Here is a 17,070-nt window from a genome sequence, read left to right on the forward strand (position 1 = left end):
CCTCTCAGAACCCATGTGAGGCAGTCAGGTCCAGTATGTAATGACCCTCTTACGAGGCAAAAGAAAACAAAAACGGGTTAACTGCAAGTCCACATGGACTAGAAGAGACAAAGCAGCTGGATTTCCCTCACTGACGAGCTTCGATTAGGACTGGACCACAGATTTATTTGAACAGTTTTGAAACAAGAGTCGTGAATTATTTCTGAAAGTATATTGTTAACTTAGCTTAACAGCTGGCCCGAGAGTGGTTAGGGCAACATTATCTCAGCTGCTGAGTGCCCACTTAAGCTGGGCATACACTGTGCGATATTTTAAATCGTATGAGACAGCCCCATCTCACACTGCACGACTAGATCGCAGAGTTCAAAAGTTTAGAGCCCACGATTTATGGTCTCACACTGTACGACCTGATGCTCTGATGCGACCCGTCTGCTCACACTATACGATCATAATCTTCACGTCAGACTTCTGTGTACTGGAACTCGAGGCCGGTTTTGGGGCAGCTGTTCCAACCCAAACGTGCATCCTGCCCACCTGATCAAAGGTTATGGGATCCTTTATTTTTTTTAATAATTATATATATATATATATATATATATATATATATATATATATATATATATATATATATATATATATATACCGGTATATTAAAAAAATCCCAAAATATCTGTACCGTTTCTGATTGGGTGGGCACTGTGCATCATTTTTTGACACAACAAAGAACGCATACCGCAAAAGTTGTGTCTCGGCGGAGGAACCCGACATCCCAGCAAAATGAGAAGAGAAAAAAGAGTTGTTCCGAACAGCAGACAGCGCACACACTGAAGGCTGATTTATGGTTCCGCGTTACACCAACGCAGAGCCTACGGCGTAGGGTACGCGGCGACCCGCACCGTACGTGGAAATGCGGTCTTTTTTTGCTATTAAAACATGATTTGTAATGTGAATTTGCAAAACTTAAACTACAAATAATAGTTTTTGACGTGACATCAGAGATTGCGCATGCTCTCTGCGAAAGGATGAGGCAAATCGGGTCGTAGCTGCTTCAACTGTGCGATTCCTTCACGAGGAGCGACCAGGATTTCAAACATGCTTGATTTTCTTGCGACCTCACGATTTGTGATCGGGAGCTCGTCATGAGGTGTTAATCTCTCGTCGTTACCCCACGTACACTGCACGAGGCACGAGCAACGATTGGGTCAAAATCGGGCCCGATCAAAAAAAAGTCGCACGACTGGAAAATCGGCTCAAAACGAGCCGATAATCGCACAGTGTATGCCCGGCTTTAGTCAACGAGGAAAAAATGTTGAAGGCTGATGTGAATATGATTTGAGACAGACATGATTATATGTTTAATCAGGACGCTGTCACCATGACACATGTGGACTTGAATGACGTTGAGGTTGACAGACAGGCCCCTACTTTACAAATCCCTGGATAAACCTGACCTGATTTATGCTTATGCGTAGCAGATATGCATGATGGGTATGCGCAGCCTACCCTATATGCATTGTAGTTGGGCTATGCGGACGTCGGGCTATGCAGAGCTCTGCGGATGGGGGTTTGTGTCAACGGAAAGCCTCGGCATCGTGACGGTGTCAATTTGACGGAGAAGCATAAATAAAGCATGAAAGTTTAAACCTGATTTATATGCATAATGTATAAACGCCGTTGCTGGCGTTTATACTTCTGCATTATGGCTCCAAAACATAGATTGCCGCCTACTGACAGTATATGTTTTCAAACACCAGGAAACTGGACCATGTTACACCGGTCATGAAATCACTACACTGGCTTCCAGTGAGTCAAAGGATAGAGTTTAAAATCTTACTGCTGGTCTACAAAGCACTGAATGGTCTTGGACCAAAATACATGGTTGATCTGTTAGTTCCTATGAAGCTCCCAGACCCCTGAGGTTCATCTGGATCTGGTTTGTTGTGGTTCCCAAGAACCAGAACCAAGCAAGGTGAGGCAGCGTTCAGTTATTCTGCTCCTCACCGGTGGAACAAACGTCCGGTAGACCTGAGGTCTGCTCCAACTGTAGATCCTTTAAATCAGGGTTAAAAACATTACTGTTTACTGAAGCGTACTCTTAAATTAAATACTTACCTGCTGTACTCTACTGCCCTTACTTTGTAACAACTTGTGCTTTTAATTATTTTACCTCTTTTCTTATCATTAGGGCCCGAGCACTTGCAGTGCGAAGGCCCTATTGTATTTGCAGGAATTTTTATTATTATTTTCCTGACAAAAGGAAGGCCTTTTTGCCCCCCTAAACGTGCCCAAAAAGTCACCAAATTTTGCACCCAAGTCAGGCCTGGCGAAAATTTGATATTTAATGGTTTGCATTAATGGGCGTGGCAAAATGGCTCAACAGCGCCCCCTTGAAAACTTTGTGCCTCAAGCCCCACGATACGGTTTGACGTACAACCAGGAAAATCGGTACACACCTGTATCATGGGGCAACTTAAAGAAAAGTCTCTTGGCGTCATGCCCAAAACCGAACAGGATGTCGGCCATTTTGAATTAATCGTGTCATTTTTGCAAAATTTATGCCATTCCTTCGGCAGTTAATTCAGCCCGAACCGTAACGTTCCCCCAAGTGTGTTATACATCAAAATGTGCGTCTCCATCCTGTGACTACACGCATTACTTTTCTCTTTCAAAAGTGTTACCGTGCGGACGCTAGACGCCAACAAGCGCACCCCCCCTTCATCTGATTGGTCCATATTTGATAGTTCCCCAAAACGCACCAAATTTGGCATGCAAGCCAGACCTGGCGATAAATTTGATATTTCAGAGTTTGCATTAATGGGCGTGGCAAAATGGCTCAACAGCGCCCCCCGGAAAACTTTGTGCCTCAAGCCCCACAATACGGTTTGACGTACATGCACGAAAATCGCTACACACCTGTATCATGGCACAACTTAAAGAAAAGTCTCTTGGAGCCATGGCCGAAACCGAACAGGAAGTCGGCCACTTTGAAATCTGATTGGTCCATATTTGATAGTTCTCCAAAAGTCACCAAATTTTGCATGCAAGACAGACTTGGCGATAAATTTGATATTTCATGGTTTGCATTAATGGGCGTGGCCTAACGGTTCAACAGCGCCCCCTAGAATACTTTTCTCTGCCATAACTTTTGAATGGTTTGACATAGGAAGTTGTGGGTGGTGTCATGGGACTCTGTAATGAGTCCTTAAGCTTCGTTGGCCTTAATTAGCCCCTTCTTCTGGTTGTCCCGATTTTCTGCTATAACTTTGGAATGGTTTGACATAGAGAGTAGTGGGTGGTGTCATCAGATTCTTTATGGAGTCCTTGACCTTCATTGGCCTGAATTAGCCCCGCCCCTTCTTCTGATTGGTTGTCCCTTTTTTCTGCTATAACTTTTGAATGGTTTGACATAGGGAGTGGGTGGTGTCATTTCTGATATGCTTATGGGGGGCGGTGGCCGTGAGTGCGAGGGCCCGTTCATCGCTGCTTGCAGCTTTAATTTTATTTGTTATTTACTGTTTAATTGCGTTTTGCTGCTTTTAATGTGGATGTAAAGCACTTTGAATTAACTTGTGTTGAATTGTGCTATATAAATAAACTTGCCTTTCCTTGCCTATGTTCTTTTCTGCAGCACCATAGCTCGCAGTGCTGAGTTTCCTTTTTGTTCACACCCTGTATGTAGCTCAGACACAGTAACAGAGCAAATAGCATATTTAAAGGAGCCATCTGTAAGAAATGTCCAAAACTGGTACTGCAGTCACTTTCAAAATATTGTTGAGCGGCGTGTACCCTCCCCTTCCTCCCCCCGACCAGAGGTTGCCAGGTAGGCTGCAGAATGCAGCAGGAACGTAGGCTACCATGGCAATAAAAAAAACAAATCCTTTTTTTATTTCGGACCCTGTCACGACGTAACTCGGATTCATAACGAGGTCTTTTAGTTTTTGGAAAGCTAGACTTTTTTTCATCCAACACGTTCGTAGTGGCTGCTGCGATAATTAGAGCCGAGCTGGCAACCCGGATGCCGAAACAATACTGACTTCGTGATTGGGAGATAGGTGGAGGGTGGAGCTTCAGGCCAAAACAAAAAATGACAACATAAACATCAGTTGAGGGCTGCAACTCCTCTTTTTAAACTGGAATATCCTGGCTTGAGTGCTGTTGTCAGTGACATAAGTATTTGAAATGAACATGATTTTTAAATATCTGTTGACATATCGGGGTCATTTTATGATTCGTTTTATTATTGCTCTTACATACAGCTCCTTTAACATAAGTTGCTGATAGATGCTGACCATCAGTCGTTTTTGCAGACATTGCAGCACCTGACTTGAAAACAATGAATAAAAAAATACCAGTGAGAAATTTGAAAAACAGCAACAACAACTTCAACAACAATCATGTTTGTTCTACGTGACACATAAGACTTGAAGCAACGTAGTATGTACACAGTAGGGGGAAACAGTATCCCGTAACCTTTGGTGAAGCTTACCGTTATGTTTGCCTCCAGCAGCCGTGTTGTCAGGTTTCTCTCTAGTACCTGCACTAGGTCTGCAATCGTGTTTCTTGGTGAGCTTAAGAGCATTTCGGCGAGGACAAACCTGCTCATATACGTGCAGTAAACTCTGATTAAAAAGAGCAACTCTTGTGATTTCTTCATCCACAACCAAGTCGTTTTCATTGCAGCATGTCTGTTCGCTGTATCTTTTGCAAACACGTTTCAGGCTGCTTTTTAAAATTCTTGGTTTTCTAAGGCTCACTTGCTTAGCTCCTTATTTGGTGTCAGATTTAAAGCTGCATTCTCTGGGCACTCTCAATGTCCCATATCAACAAAAACATAATTGCTTTCAGCTCTCCTTAAACTGCCACCCCTCTTCTTTGACATTTTCATCCTAAAACTTTCACTTGGTCAATTTGAGATACACATCCAGTGGCTGGATGCCGTCATGGGAAAAGTATCAAAATCACGAGGAGTTCTGGGACGTGTAGTTCTCTTGCGGAGTGATAGAAAGAAGTGGTGTGCCAGATTTGACCCACAGGCCATGAGTTTCACGCATACCTTATTTGCTCTGTTGTTATGTCCGAGGATGTAGACCAAAGGAAGCTCACAACAAAAACAACAACAGCAAGGGACAATTATAGGTTAGCGTAGGTTACGACTGTGGTTTCTACATAAAACCATCAATCTCTTCTAATATAAAACACTTCATTCAGCTTTAATTTTTTTAAGTTTTGAAATGTCATTTTAATTTTTTATTTTATTCTTTATTTCATTCAAAAAACAAAACAATTCAATAAAAACACAAATACAAATGTTCCTAACTTGTGAATGAAAAGGGAGCAGAAAGAAGAAGAATCTTATCTGATCTGCCAAATAACATAAATTAAAAATAATAATAAAAAAAAACAACAACTAAGTGAATAAAAACAACTAAAATAAAATAAAAATAACATTAAAATAAAATTACCACCGCCTAGGGGTATGTCAATCAAACTCAACATTTTTCGTTATATTTCCTTAACATACTGGCTTTAATTGTTCTTTTGAATGTAATGTTTGATTTGGATTCTTTGTTTTCTTTATTCAGATTGTTCCATAAATTGATTCCTTTCACAAATAAATCCTTATTTGTATTGAATCAGAAGTTTTACTGACTGACCAATCTAGTGAAATCTAAAAGTTCACCCTTCTGATCCAAGCTTATAAGTTGAAACTATTTGTACCAAACCTTAAATTTGAGCGGCCCTCTGGTTTTAAAGGAAAATCTTGAACCCTGAAGTCAACTGTCAGGCCTCATGTTGCATTCCTCAAAGTGATTCTGGTAACATCACTAAAGAAAAGAGAGATTTTTATGTTTGAATTGATGTCACTTTTGTTGAAAGCTTTCCCGTAATCGGCCTGACAGTCCCTAAAGGCACTCAAGACAAGCTGATAGTAAAACTAAATGGTATTTATGTGATTTTGATGGATCCCCAACCAGCAGGGTTGCATTACTTTTCAGCTTCTTTAGCTGTGTTATGTGTTTTTGGGCCACAACAAAAGAAAACTATTTTGGAGTATATAAAACTGGTGGACAATAGGAATGGGTGATATTTTACCGTTCACGATATACTGTCAAAAAGATTCCTCACGGTAAGAATTTGTCATCTCGTGGTAAAAACGATAAATTCCCGTTGATGACGTTTTGTGTAACAAACTTGGCGGAAGGCGGATCTGAGAGCGAGGAGCTCGTTGTTAAACGAGACTCCGGCTCTGGAATTGGTTTGGATTTATAAAGAGTGACGTGGAGAAAACATCATCTTTTATGTGCAGAGTCTGCAAAAACAGAAGGAAATGGTTGTTACATTTTGATATAACGTTTGACTATTACGAAATAAAATTGCAATAGTATCTAATTTGTGGCATGTTCCAACCACAGGTTAATTTGCACATTTTATTTATATTAGAAGAGGTCATCACTGATTGGGTTTTATTTTCAGTGAACTTTTATTTATTTGTCCTGTTTCTTTATTTATCAAGTTGTATTTTTTTTCTACTTTGTGATTTTTATAAGCTAAGAAAACCTTATTTGGGGGCTCCAAAGACTGAATGTGGTGATAGATTTATAGTTAAAAAGGTGGAGTTGAATTGGTATTTTTTTTTTATCGTAATTTTTATCGTTATCGGGATAAATGCCAGAAATTATCGTGATACATTTTTTAGTCCATACCGCCCATCCCTAGTGGACAATGACGGAGGGGATTTCATGAATAGGCTCTCGCCACTCTCACTGTTGTTCAGATTTGTGTATGTGAACATCTCCACATCAAAGTGCTAGCTCTATGTGCGTTTGTGTGTTCACATGCCACATGTGTGTTTTCATACAGGGAGTAGCGGTGGCAAGTGCAGAGATGAGAGGGTTCTCTTGTTCCTGTTTTTCATGTGCTGCATGTGGCGTGCTGAGAGGGTGACCATATTGATTGTTTAAAGCATGGAAAAAAAGAGATTGTGCTCTCTCTTCTTCAATTTAAGGTGACAGATTGATTGTCTTTGGCTACCCAGTTCCACTGAACACAAGTAAAGATGACCCCCAAAAAAGAGGGGGTTTCTACACCCCTGAAATAACAGCACATATGTGTGTTAGGCCCCTCTAGGCACATTTCACCCTAAAATGTTAACTATCTGATAACTATGACAGAAATTGAGCCAATGTGGATTTTCCTGTTGATTCAGAAAGCTTAAAGAATTATCAAGCGTCTTTACCCTCTTCTTACTTATGTATACAAAAGATTTCGGCTTTGACAGACTTTTCTTTTTATGAAAAGGTCACACTTAATTGAACTGAGTATCAAATTGGCCCGTCGCCAGTGCCACACTGCACCTCGGAGGCCTCATGAAGCTCACTTCTAAGGAATGTGGCTCAGATCATTAAGGTCGGATTCCTGCACAAACAGTCCAGCTCTCCGCATCACATGGTCTGTCCTCCTTTCTGAGCTCAGGTTGCCATGGGCAACTGCTGACAATGGAGTAGGAAGGGTCTCCCCCTCATGCCAATGCTCTTGTTCACGCTCAGATAGCAACCGTCCGAGGATGTTTTTGTTCTCAGGGTTGTTTTCAGTTGGGGCGCCCCGTGGAAACTTCAAATTGAAGACATGTGTGTAAAAAAATTGCACTTTTATCAGGACTTGCATTAGCAGCTGGAAACACCTTTATAAGTCACTTATGTTCAGACTACAGGGTTTCTGCGGGGTTTTAAAAAGTATTAAAAAGTGATAAATGAAAATTGCCAAATTTAAGGCCATTAAAAGTGTTAAATTCACTGTCGGAGGTATTATTTTTTTTTTAAATTGGTATTATTTTTTACCTTTTACATTTAAGCAGTCTATTTTATTGTCATTCACAAAGTGAAATAAATGTGAAACATCTGGTCAACATCAATGAGTCTATAAATCTGTTCTGTATAGTGTTCTATAGGTCAAAATCTGTATTAATGTTAAAAGGTCCGTGATTAACACTTAATGTTGTGACCGTTTTTTAAAAAAATCTGAAGGTAGTGAAAAAGGTATTAAATTGGTATTAAATTTAACATAAGGATTGCTGTATAAACCCTGGACTATTACTGTGCGTTAATTGTAATGCATTATTTTGAACAACAGTCTTTGATAACATTAAGGCAAGGCAAGTTTTTTTGTATAGCACAATTCAACACAAGGTAATTCAAAGTGCTTTACATCAACATTAAAAGCAGCAAGACACAATTAAACAGTAAATAACAAATAAAATTATAAGAAAAGAGGTAAAATAATAAAACGCACAAGTTGTTAAAAAGTAAGGGCAGTAGAGTACAGCAGGTAAGAGTACGCTTCAGTAAACAGTAATGTTTTTAACCCTGATTTAAAGGAGCTGACAGTTGGAGCAGACCTCAGGTCTAAAGGAAGTTTGTTCCACCGGTGAGGAGCAGAATAACTGAACACTGCCTTATTAAGCTAATTTCTAACGTCACCAAAACAGCTCTGACCAGTCCGGAGATGCACAGAGAACATCTGAGGGCATCTTGGTGTGTCTGGTACCAGGACATTAGCACTACATCCTTCGGCCTATGTCTGCTTAAGGTCTGTGTTGACTGAGCTTCCTTCCCATGGATGCCATCAGATCCCATCAGATTGCCATGTGGGGAGATTAGAGGACGAATGAACACCTCAGACTCTTTGTTATGTTCTTTGAACTCCCAAGTAGTTTTTGTGGGGCCCTCTGGTATCCTGGTGGGTAGGCTGCTGCTGTAAGAGAGTTCCTTTGCCGTATGGGGAAGGTAGAGGAAGAACGGAGGATTGCCATTTAAATACCAGAATGCAATTCTTCCCAGTGCAACATTGCATTTTCAACGCAATGCCATTCCCCATGACCCCAGGGCGAAAGAAATGCTTTTGCAAAATTAAATCAAATGAACACTAAATGTTCACCTGTTAAAAACAATATAACAACAAAGTTCAATTTGTGAAAAGAAAATAATATTATTGCAGAGGCTGAACTGAACCTGTTTTCCACTTCAGATATAACAATGAAGTTTGATATCATCTCTAATTATGCACAAATGAATGTTGCACATGTATTTTAGTCACCGAAAGCAGTATATGTTAACCCCCCCCCCAACCGTTTTACATGTTTTTATTGATTCATTAATTTTTTTATTTTCTTCAACAGGAGATTGTTTTACTGGAGAGCAGCCGTGTGTTTGCGTCATGGAAAAACCCTCCTCCTCCTGTCTACATGGAGTATTTCTTCTTCAATGTCACCAATGTTGATGAGGTTGTTGCAGGGGGGAAGCCAGTGGTCACCCAGATTGGACCCTACACATACAGGTAAGATGCAGCTGCAGTCCAGGGCTTCCAAACTCACGCAGATTTGCATCATCACCTGACTGATATTCACTTGTGTGTTCATTGTTTTAGCAGTGAGAGAAGTTCAAGTCTAGAGAATCACTTTTGGAGTTTTGGGAGTTTACAGAAACCAATAAAACATTAAAACATAAAAGAAATTAAAATTGACTCACTGTTAACATTTACAGGTTTTGTGAGTTTGCTACTATGTCTCCAGGTTTATACCAAGGCTGCAGTGCAAAAATCCTGAATTATTATTATTATTAATTATTATTATTGGTATTATTATTGTTTTACATTTTTGCTTGTTCTGTTTTCTCTGTTTATTTTCAGGGTGTAGCAATCATTTTTGTCTTGTGCTTATGATTGTTTAGCATTTTAACAATTAAAATATATCAGTATTTATACTTCCTTTTTTGAGGCATGTGCAAAAGATAGTCCTCTCTATTTTGAATCCTTTAGTCTTTGCATAAAAAATCCCCCAACTAAACAAAATCGACTGATTGCACCAGATCTTCACCTCAGATAAACAGCAATTTGTGACCTTTTTTTTGACTGTCATAATTTATTCATCAAAAATGAGGCCAAAGAGAAAAAAAAAGCAGCATATCAAGTATTCTTCTACAGTTTTCATAGAATTTTAAAGCATAAGTTGCTCTTGTTGAACTGATCATCAGAAGGTGTGCAGAGTTCTATAAAAGTAGAAATTTTGTTTGTTGAGGTGGAGCTTTTGGAAGTTTTTCAATACAAGGCCAAGATGGAGAGACGTAAAATGTCTTTCCATCCAACATTCCCGTCCCTGTGTTACGGTGTGTGGCTGGGTAGGACCCAGAACTGACGCAGAGGCGGGAATTCCAAAAAAGGTGATTTATTTAACTTAAACAAATCAAAAACGCTGCTGAGCAGGATTTAGAAACTAAACTTGAGACAATCCAAAAACCTGATGTATGACACATCGAGGTAGGAACAGTATGGACCAGCAGGGAGCAAGAGAAAAATAGGACAAGATAAACACAAAAGGCTTGAAGAGACACAGGTGCAGACGATCAGGACAGATGGGAACAAGTTAAGTCAAGACGTAACTTGTTCCCAACACAAGGATGTGGGGCTTCAAAATAAAACAAGAACTTAAATACCAAAACTGTTAAAAACTGTGACCTTAACTCAAAAACATGAAATATTTTGTACCTCCCACCTTCATTTGTTGATTTGGAGCATTCAGGCATTTTTCAATATAATGCCAAAAGAGAAAGACATAAGTATAAGAAGGACTAGATGTTTTAATCTCAGTGTTTCTGCTAGTCTTGTTTACATTTTTTTATTAAGGTTCTTTGCTTTATAATAGCTATCCTATTGACTGTTTTGATTTCACTGGTTGTTTTTCTTTTTTCTTTTCTTTTTAAAATATTTTTGCCTTTTTTGTTCTGATCTTTGTTAGACCGGTACCTCGTTTAATGGATTCCCTCCCTGTGTGCCTCTTCCTCCCATTGTCTTTCCTGATTACCATGACCTGCATCTTCCTATCTTCACTGATTGTCTCTCCTGCTCTTATTAGCATATGTTCAGCTCTGGCCCCTGATACTTTGTGTCATTTAGTTTGCCATCCTATTGTGCTTCATTATTTCTCCACACACTTTGACTTTGAATTAATAACTGTCTTTTGTTACTCGTGGCTCCCAATCTCTTGCACTAGTAATTGTTGCGGCACATCAATCTGGAAAAATTATTCCCAAAAATTTGAATTGATTGTTTCACAGTGAAAAAGATTATTCACAACAGGAAAGCGTTAACAGCAGTTGCCCGTCATCCCAAGAGTAGACTCACTTTGTCTTAGATGAAGTGCTCATAAAAATCAGAGGTGTCAAGTAACGAAGTAAAAATACTTTGTTACCTTACTTAAGTAGAAATTTTGGTTATGTATACTTCACTGGAGTAATTATTTTTCAGACGACTTTTTACTTTTACTCCTTACATTTTCACGCAATTATCTGTACTTTTTACTCCTTACATTTTAAAAACAGTCTTGTTACTCTATTTCATTTCGGCCTTTAAAAAAACTTATCCAGTTAAATTGCTCCATCCGGATAGAGTGAATTTGGTTGTGGTTGTTTCAGATGTTCTTGTCCAGTTTTGTTCTTACATCCGTTGCCCTCAGATTCCTGCAACTAAACTTGGATGTACATTCCAATAAAGGTTAGGATAAATGATAACATGCCTCTGAAGTTTGACTTTTTGCACCATTACAATACTTATAGGCAACTAGTCATCATATCTCCTGCTCTCTGAAACACATGTTAATGCTCAATAGTACACATATATGGTTCTTTAATATATTTGCATTATACTAAGATGCATTCATTTTCAATGGCTTTTTTCCTTAATGGCTTTTTCCCCCCTTACATTACTTTTACTTTTATACTTTAAGTAGTTTTGAAACCAGTACTTTTATACTTTTACTTGAGTAAAAAACTTGAGTTGATACTTCAACTTCTACAGGAGTATTTTTAAACTCTAGTATCTATACTTCTACCTGAGTAATGAATGTGAATACTTTTGACACCTCTGATAAAAATACAAGAAATACCCCAAAGAGCTGTCTGTATGAAAGAAGACTGATTAAATGCTTTTTCTGTGGAAGTATGTCGTCAGGAGAAAGTGTACTATTTAAAAAAAAAACACACGTGGAAGCTCGACTGAGGTTCACAAAACTGGATAAGAACAAACCCCACGACATATGGAACTTTGCCCAGATGAAACCAAATTGGAGTTGTTTTGGCCTTGATGCCCAAAGTCCAAAAACCTCAATGAACTGAAGCAAAGTTGTAAAGAAGAATGGGCCAAAGTTCCTGCTTTAGAAGAAGAAACAACTGCTTCAAGTTGTTGTTGCTAAACGTGGATCAACACATTTTTTTCTCTTTGGTCTCATTTTTATTTAAAGCATAATAATCATTATGAAAAACAATTATGTGTTGCTATTCATCTGAGGTTGTATTTGCTTAATACCACAACCCTAGACCCACTGTGACCAGATTGTTCTTCTTATTATTTTTTTTTTAAACCCATCACATTTAAAGAGGGAGCTTTTCCACCTGGAATATGAATATATCATCTGCATAAAGCATATTTAATTGTTTGGGTTCCTTGTCTTGAACAGATGTGCCCAATTGTTCCATAAAGTTACCCACTGAAACTCAAAAGCATTGACAAATTCCATCTAAGTAGCATGTTTTTTTAAGAGTTAAAAGCTCTTTTTTGTGTTTGCACAGGGAGTACAGGTACAAGGACAATGTAACCGTGTGGGAAAATGACACAATGGTGTCTGCGTACAACACGAAGAGCTTTGTGTTCCTGAGAGAGAAGTCCGTAGGTGACCCAGCTGTGGATAACATCACCACGGTCAACATCCCGGCCTGGGTGAGTCCCTAACTAGAGTAGAGGAAATCCAAGTGGGGGAAAGTGGAGTATGTTCTTGTTTTCCTATGCACTTTGCTAACTGTTTAGTATCTCAAAGCGCAGCACCGCCATATCCTGTACTATTTTCCATGTCTGCTTCCCGTCTCCAGGCGGTAATGAACAAGGTGAAAGGTAGTCTCTGGAGGTCCTCTCTTGTGTCCATCTTCATGAACTCTGCAAAGAGCGAGCTCTTCACGACTCGCACCGTGGACGAGTTGCTTTGGGGATATGTAGATCCACTGCTGGAGCGTCTTGCCCCGACCACTCCAGATGTGGAGAAGGAGTTTGGCCTCATGTACAAGGCATGTGCTCCTTAAACCAAAAAAAAAAAAAGCTGAATTTTAGTGGTTTTTCTGAAAGAGATCTGTTTTTAATCAACTCAACCATGACATCTTTTCTCTCGAGTAGAAATTTGATTGTTTTTTAAATACACTCATGACTTGATTGTTTTTATTATATTTAGAAAAATGGCAGTAATGATGGGGAATTTGTCTTCCACACTGGAGTAGAGAACTATTTGGATTATGGCCGGGTCAAAACATGGAAAGGTCGAAGGTAGCATAGACTCACAAACACACACACACGCACACACACACACACTAACTGCCTCTTTCTTCATCCAAAGTGATGAAACGTCATTGGGTTAACCTTTAAATTGGCATGCCACAAATCTACAGCTTTATGCTAGTTTTGGCAGGCTGCGTCTTTCAGTCTGTTTTCCTATTTTTGCCTTTAGCACAGGAAATCCTGACACTGAATATTTGAATTAAAGGCACTTTCCGTAGAATCTTATCTATTCACATCTCTCTTTTCTCTTTGACTCTCTGAGTAAACAGCTTTTCCTCTGTGTAAACTCGATAAAAACATCTTAGATTATTGCAATTTTCATCCTTTTTAGATAAAAATCACTTGCGGGCATTCTTAAAAGATCAAATATTCATTTCTGTTTGTTTCGTATCTGTCTGTATAACACAAACCTGTAAGATTGCACGCTTATTCCAAGTACTACCTTTGGTTTCTTTGAGGATACATATATTTATTTGAAATATTTCCGTAGTTATTAAATTAAAAGCTCCAATACATTTGTGCTTATTTGCATCTTTTTTTGCTGGAATATTAAAAACTAACTCGCATTTTTGATAAAATGCTGTTTTGCAGCCAGCTGACTTTCTGGACAAGCGAGGAAAGCAATGTCATCAATGGATCAGATGGAGGTGCTTTCCACCCACTGCTACAGAAGGACGAGCGCCTATACATCTTCACTCCAGACCTGTGCAGGTACAGCCATAGACTGAAAACAATGGACCAAGCATTAGGTCACATACGGGTCACGTATGGGTCACCAATGGTCGCGCCCACCCCATGTCAATCAGAGTTAGCTTTGCTCCCAGCTGCTTCGACTGAACCCCGCCGAAATATCTTCAGAGCTGCCGTCAGACAAATCTTAGTTCCACAATAGACTCAAACCAGAAGTCAGATGGCTGGTGCTCGGGGCCAGCTCAAGGCTGCAGTTTAAAGAGGTTATGTAATGCTTCTTAGTTGTTTCCATTATGTTCAATGTGCTACACAAATAATTAGTGCTCATAAATTGTCTGTAAAGTTACAAAACCCACAAAAATTTAATCTAAGCTTGTTCCTGCTCCTGACTCCAGGATTTTCTTTCTTTACATATCTATGTCACCTTACCTTCGTGCATGTATATTCTAGCTTTTTGCATGTAGATTTACAAAGACCAAAGTCCTCGCTCGAAGTCTTTGCACGCGGAAGGCAAAGCAAATAACTGACATGAAACTGCGATTAATTCAGAGGCAAGAACATCCACGGTTACATCCAAGTAAAATATTAAGATGTTGCTTTTACTGACACAAAAGAAGCAAGAAAATTATATTCTTGTGTAAATCCCAGTTTTTAGAGAGGTTCCCTGAAATCATCAAGGAAGTATTATCCCTGCATCCGTATACTAAAACTATTTTATCCTGAGTCATGGTGCCATTGGAGTACCATGTAAACCTCAAATGAGCATAATATGGCCTCTTTGAGTTTCAACAATATGACTATTACTCCATAAATATATATGTAACATAATTTCTGGTGAAAAGCCGGTGACTTTATTCGACAACTGGTACACAGCTGTTGATCGCAACTGAATTTTCCGACCTCTGCTGCACGGGAAAAACCATGAACAAAGTTCAAAGAGACGTTTGAGGGTGAACCCTCGTGTTTTCTGTGACCTCCTGACTCCTCCTCCACCATCATTACGTCCAACATCATGTGACTTGGAGTGAGATTTTGCGACAGATGGCAGAGCATTCGCATATAGATCAATGTTTCACTCAGACAGTCTTGATCTTGGTGATCCCGTCAGGTTTTCACCAGTTACAGGTGAAATTATACGAAATATAGTATAAATACATTGTTGTAGTTGCTGTATGGGGTTAGATATATGCACACAGTACACAAAGTTTAAGTATCAGTTAAATTTGGGATTTACATCCTCCTATTCTGTTGCTGAACAAAAGTCCCGTACATGACAGCTTCCCTGAGAATGGCGGATTTATGAGTTGACGACTATTTCTGGTCCGTGACCTGGTTCGCCATCCGCTGGGGTGGATGCTCTCAAATATGGTACGACCGTGCTGTTCACAGGCTTCGGATCCCATAAATTCTTCTCATGACGTTCCTTTCTCATCTCAAGAGTGTTGCAGGTGACCCCTGTTTACTGTGTGGGCAGTTTGGAAAAGTGATGTGCCATTTCCTATGAAACTGCGAGGGAAAAGCCCATATAAGGAGAGAGGATGCATCAGGAAAGGGACGAGGCATTTTTTGTGTCTGATTATGAATAAATGTGGAGGAGTCTTGCCTTTAACATACAGCCCAGCGCATGACTCGTCCCTTGGAGTTCGATTTCACCAATGTTAAGTCTTGTTTGTTGCCAAACATAAGTGCTTTTTCCTCATCTCTAATGATGGAGAGATTGCAAGATTAGGACATAGGCTCCAGCCCACATCCTCCCCCTCTTTTGTTGAGCGTGGAAAGAATCTGTTGGAGTGAGCGGGTGGTACCTTTGACACTAACTGGACATCAGCCAAAACCCTTCACCCAGATATTTACAAAACACTTTCACCTACTTCTGCTAAAAGGGAGAATTGCTTCTGCTTCCTTCCTTATTTTTTAAAATAAATTGAAATTTAAAGTCAAACGTATTAATGGTTCAGATACGAACCGTGTACAAGAATCTCAGTTCCACATTGTGCATTAAAACAAGCGTTTAGTTGGTTGAAAGCCATCCCTCCAGTAACAGACAGCTGAGCCACAAAAACCTCAAGATGCTGATGAACTGCAAACAGGTGACATTGCTCAAATACCAACTGGACTTTTGCATCGGGCTTGTCAACCCTTAGAGCCAAGGGCATGCGTTTGAAGACATCTAATTCTGTTAATGAATAACGAAAACAGTCCATTTAATTTAAACCAATATGCAATTTCACTGTAATAGATTTAGCTCACAAAAAAGTGTTTCAATTCTAGCCCGTCTTATCTGACATTCATCCAAAATATACTAGTTTTTCATTCCAGTCTGCACAAAGGGGCTTTTTAGTCCTGAGACACATAAGGCGTTTTACTCAGGCTTTCTCACAGAGGTCAAGGGAAAGGTTTGTACATTATTGTTGCACAATTGGTGGGCTGCATATCCTCCCAGCCAGATGGCAGACAGTGTATAGCGAGCTTTGTTCTCACAGAGGATCGACGGGATTCCCTTGACGGCGAAGGACTGAGCATGCACAGGAAAAAAAAGGGATGGGTGCTCACAGTAAAGCAATTCTCTCGGGAGCTGTTAAAACACAATAAACATTATTACGTCATTGACAATCCGCCACATCTGTGCTTCAAGTTCAAAGCAAGGGTCAAAGGTCAAAGACACAATCAAGAGAAATTCCAAGCAAATCTTTAATTTTGTATTAGGTTTTTTTTTACATTGAATTAAGAGGCTCAAAACTTGAAGAACAATGTCAATCTTCTTAAAATGTTTTAGTCTTCATTCCTCCTCACATTGTTCATTGAGAAATGCCCCCCCCTGGGAACAACATGTAGCCATGAGCTCATGTGACGGTGCCATTAGTCAAGGTTAATTACGCTGAGAGGATATGCTTCAAAGTTTTAGCTTCCCCTTCTGTGCCAGATGCTGTTTTTCTTTTTTGAGGGGCCATTTCTGCTCATTGATCTGCACACCAAGCGGTTATCTCTTGAACAATATGAGTAAATGTC

At 39.6% G+C, this 17,070-nt stretch overlaps 1 protein-coding gene across 3 annotated transcripts in view; it reads left to right on the forward strand.

Moving 5' to 3' along the window:
- LOC133454937 (lysosome membrane protein 2-like) overlaps window positions 1-17,070 on the forward strand; it is a 56,646-nt gene that overhangs the window by 26,544 nt on the left and 13,032 nt on the right. For all 3 annotated transcript variants that reach the window (XM_061733680.1, XM_061733678.1, XM_061733679.1), the window contains exons 2-6: window positions 9,176-9,333; window positions 12,618-12,765; window positions 12,915-13,106; window positions 13,268-13,359; window positions 13,963-14,082. In XM_061733680.1, the coding sequence (XP_061589664.1) occupies window positions 9,242-9,333; window positions 12,618-12,765; window positions 12,915-13,106; window positions 13,268-13,359; window positions 13,963-14,082 (644 nt within the window). In that variant the 5' untranslated portion in view covers window positions 9,176-9,241. The remainder of the gene's footprint in view (window positions 1-9,175; window positions 9,334-12,617; window positions 12,766-12,914; window positions 13,107-13,267; window positions 13,360-13,962; window positions 14,083-17,070) is intronic.

Source organism: Cololabis saira, chromosome 11, assembly GCF_033807715.1.
Source record: "Cololabis saira isolate AMF1-May2022 chromosome 11, fColSai1.1, whole genome shotgun sequence".
NCBI lineage: Eukaryota > Metazoa > Chordata > Actinopteri > Beloniformes > Belonidae > Cololabis > Cololabis saira.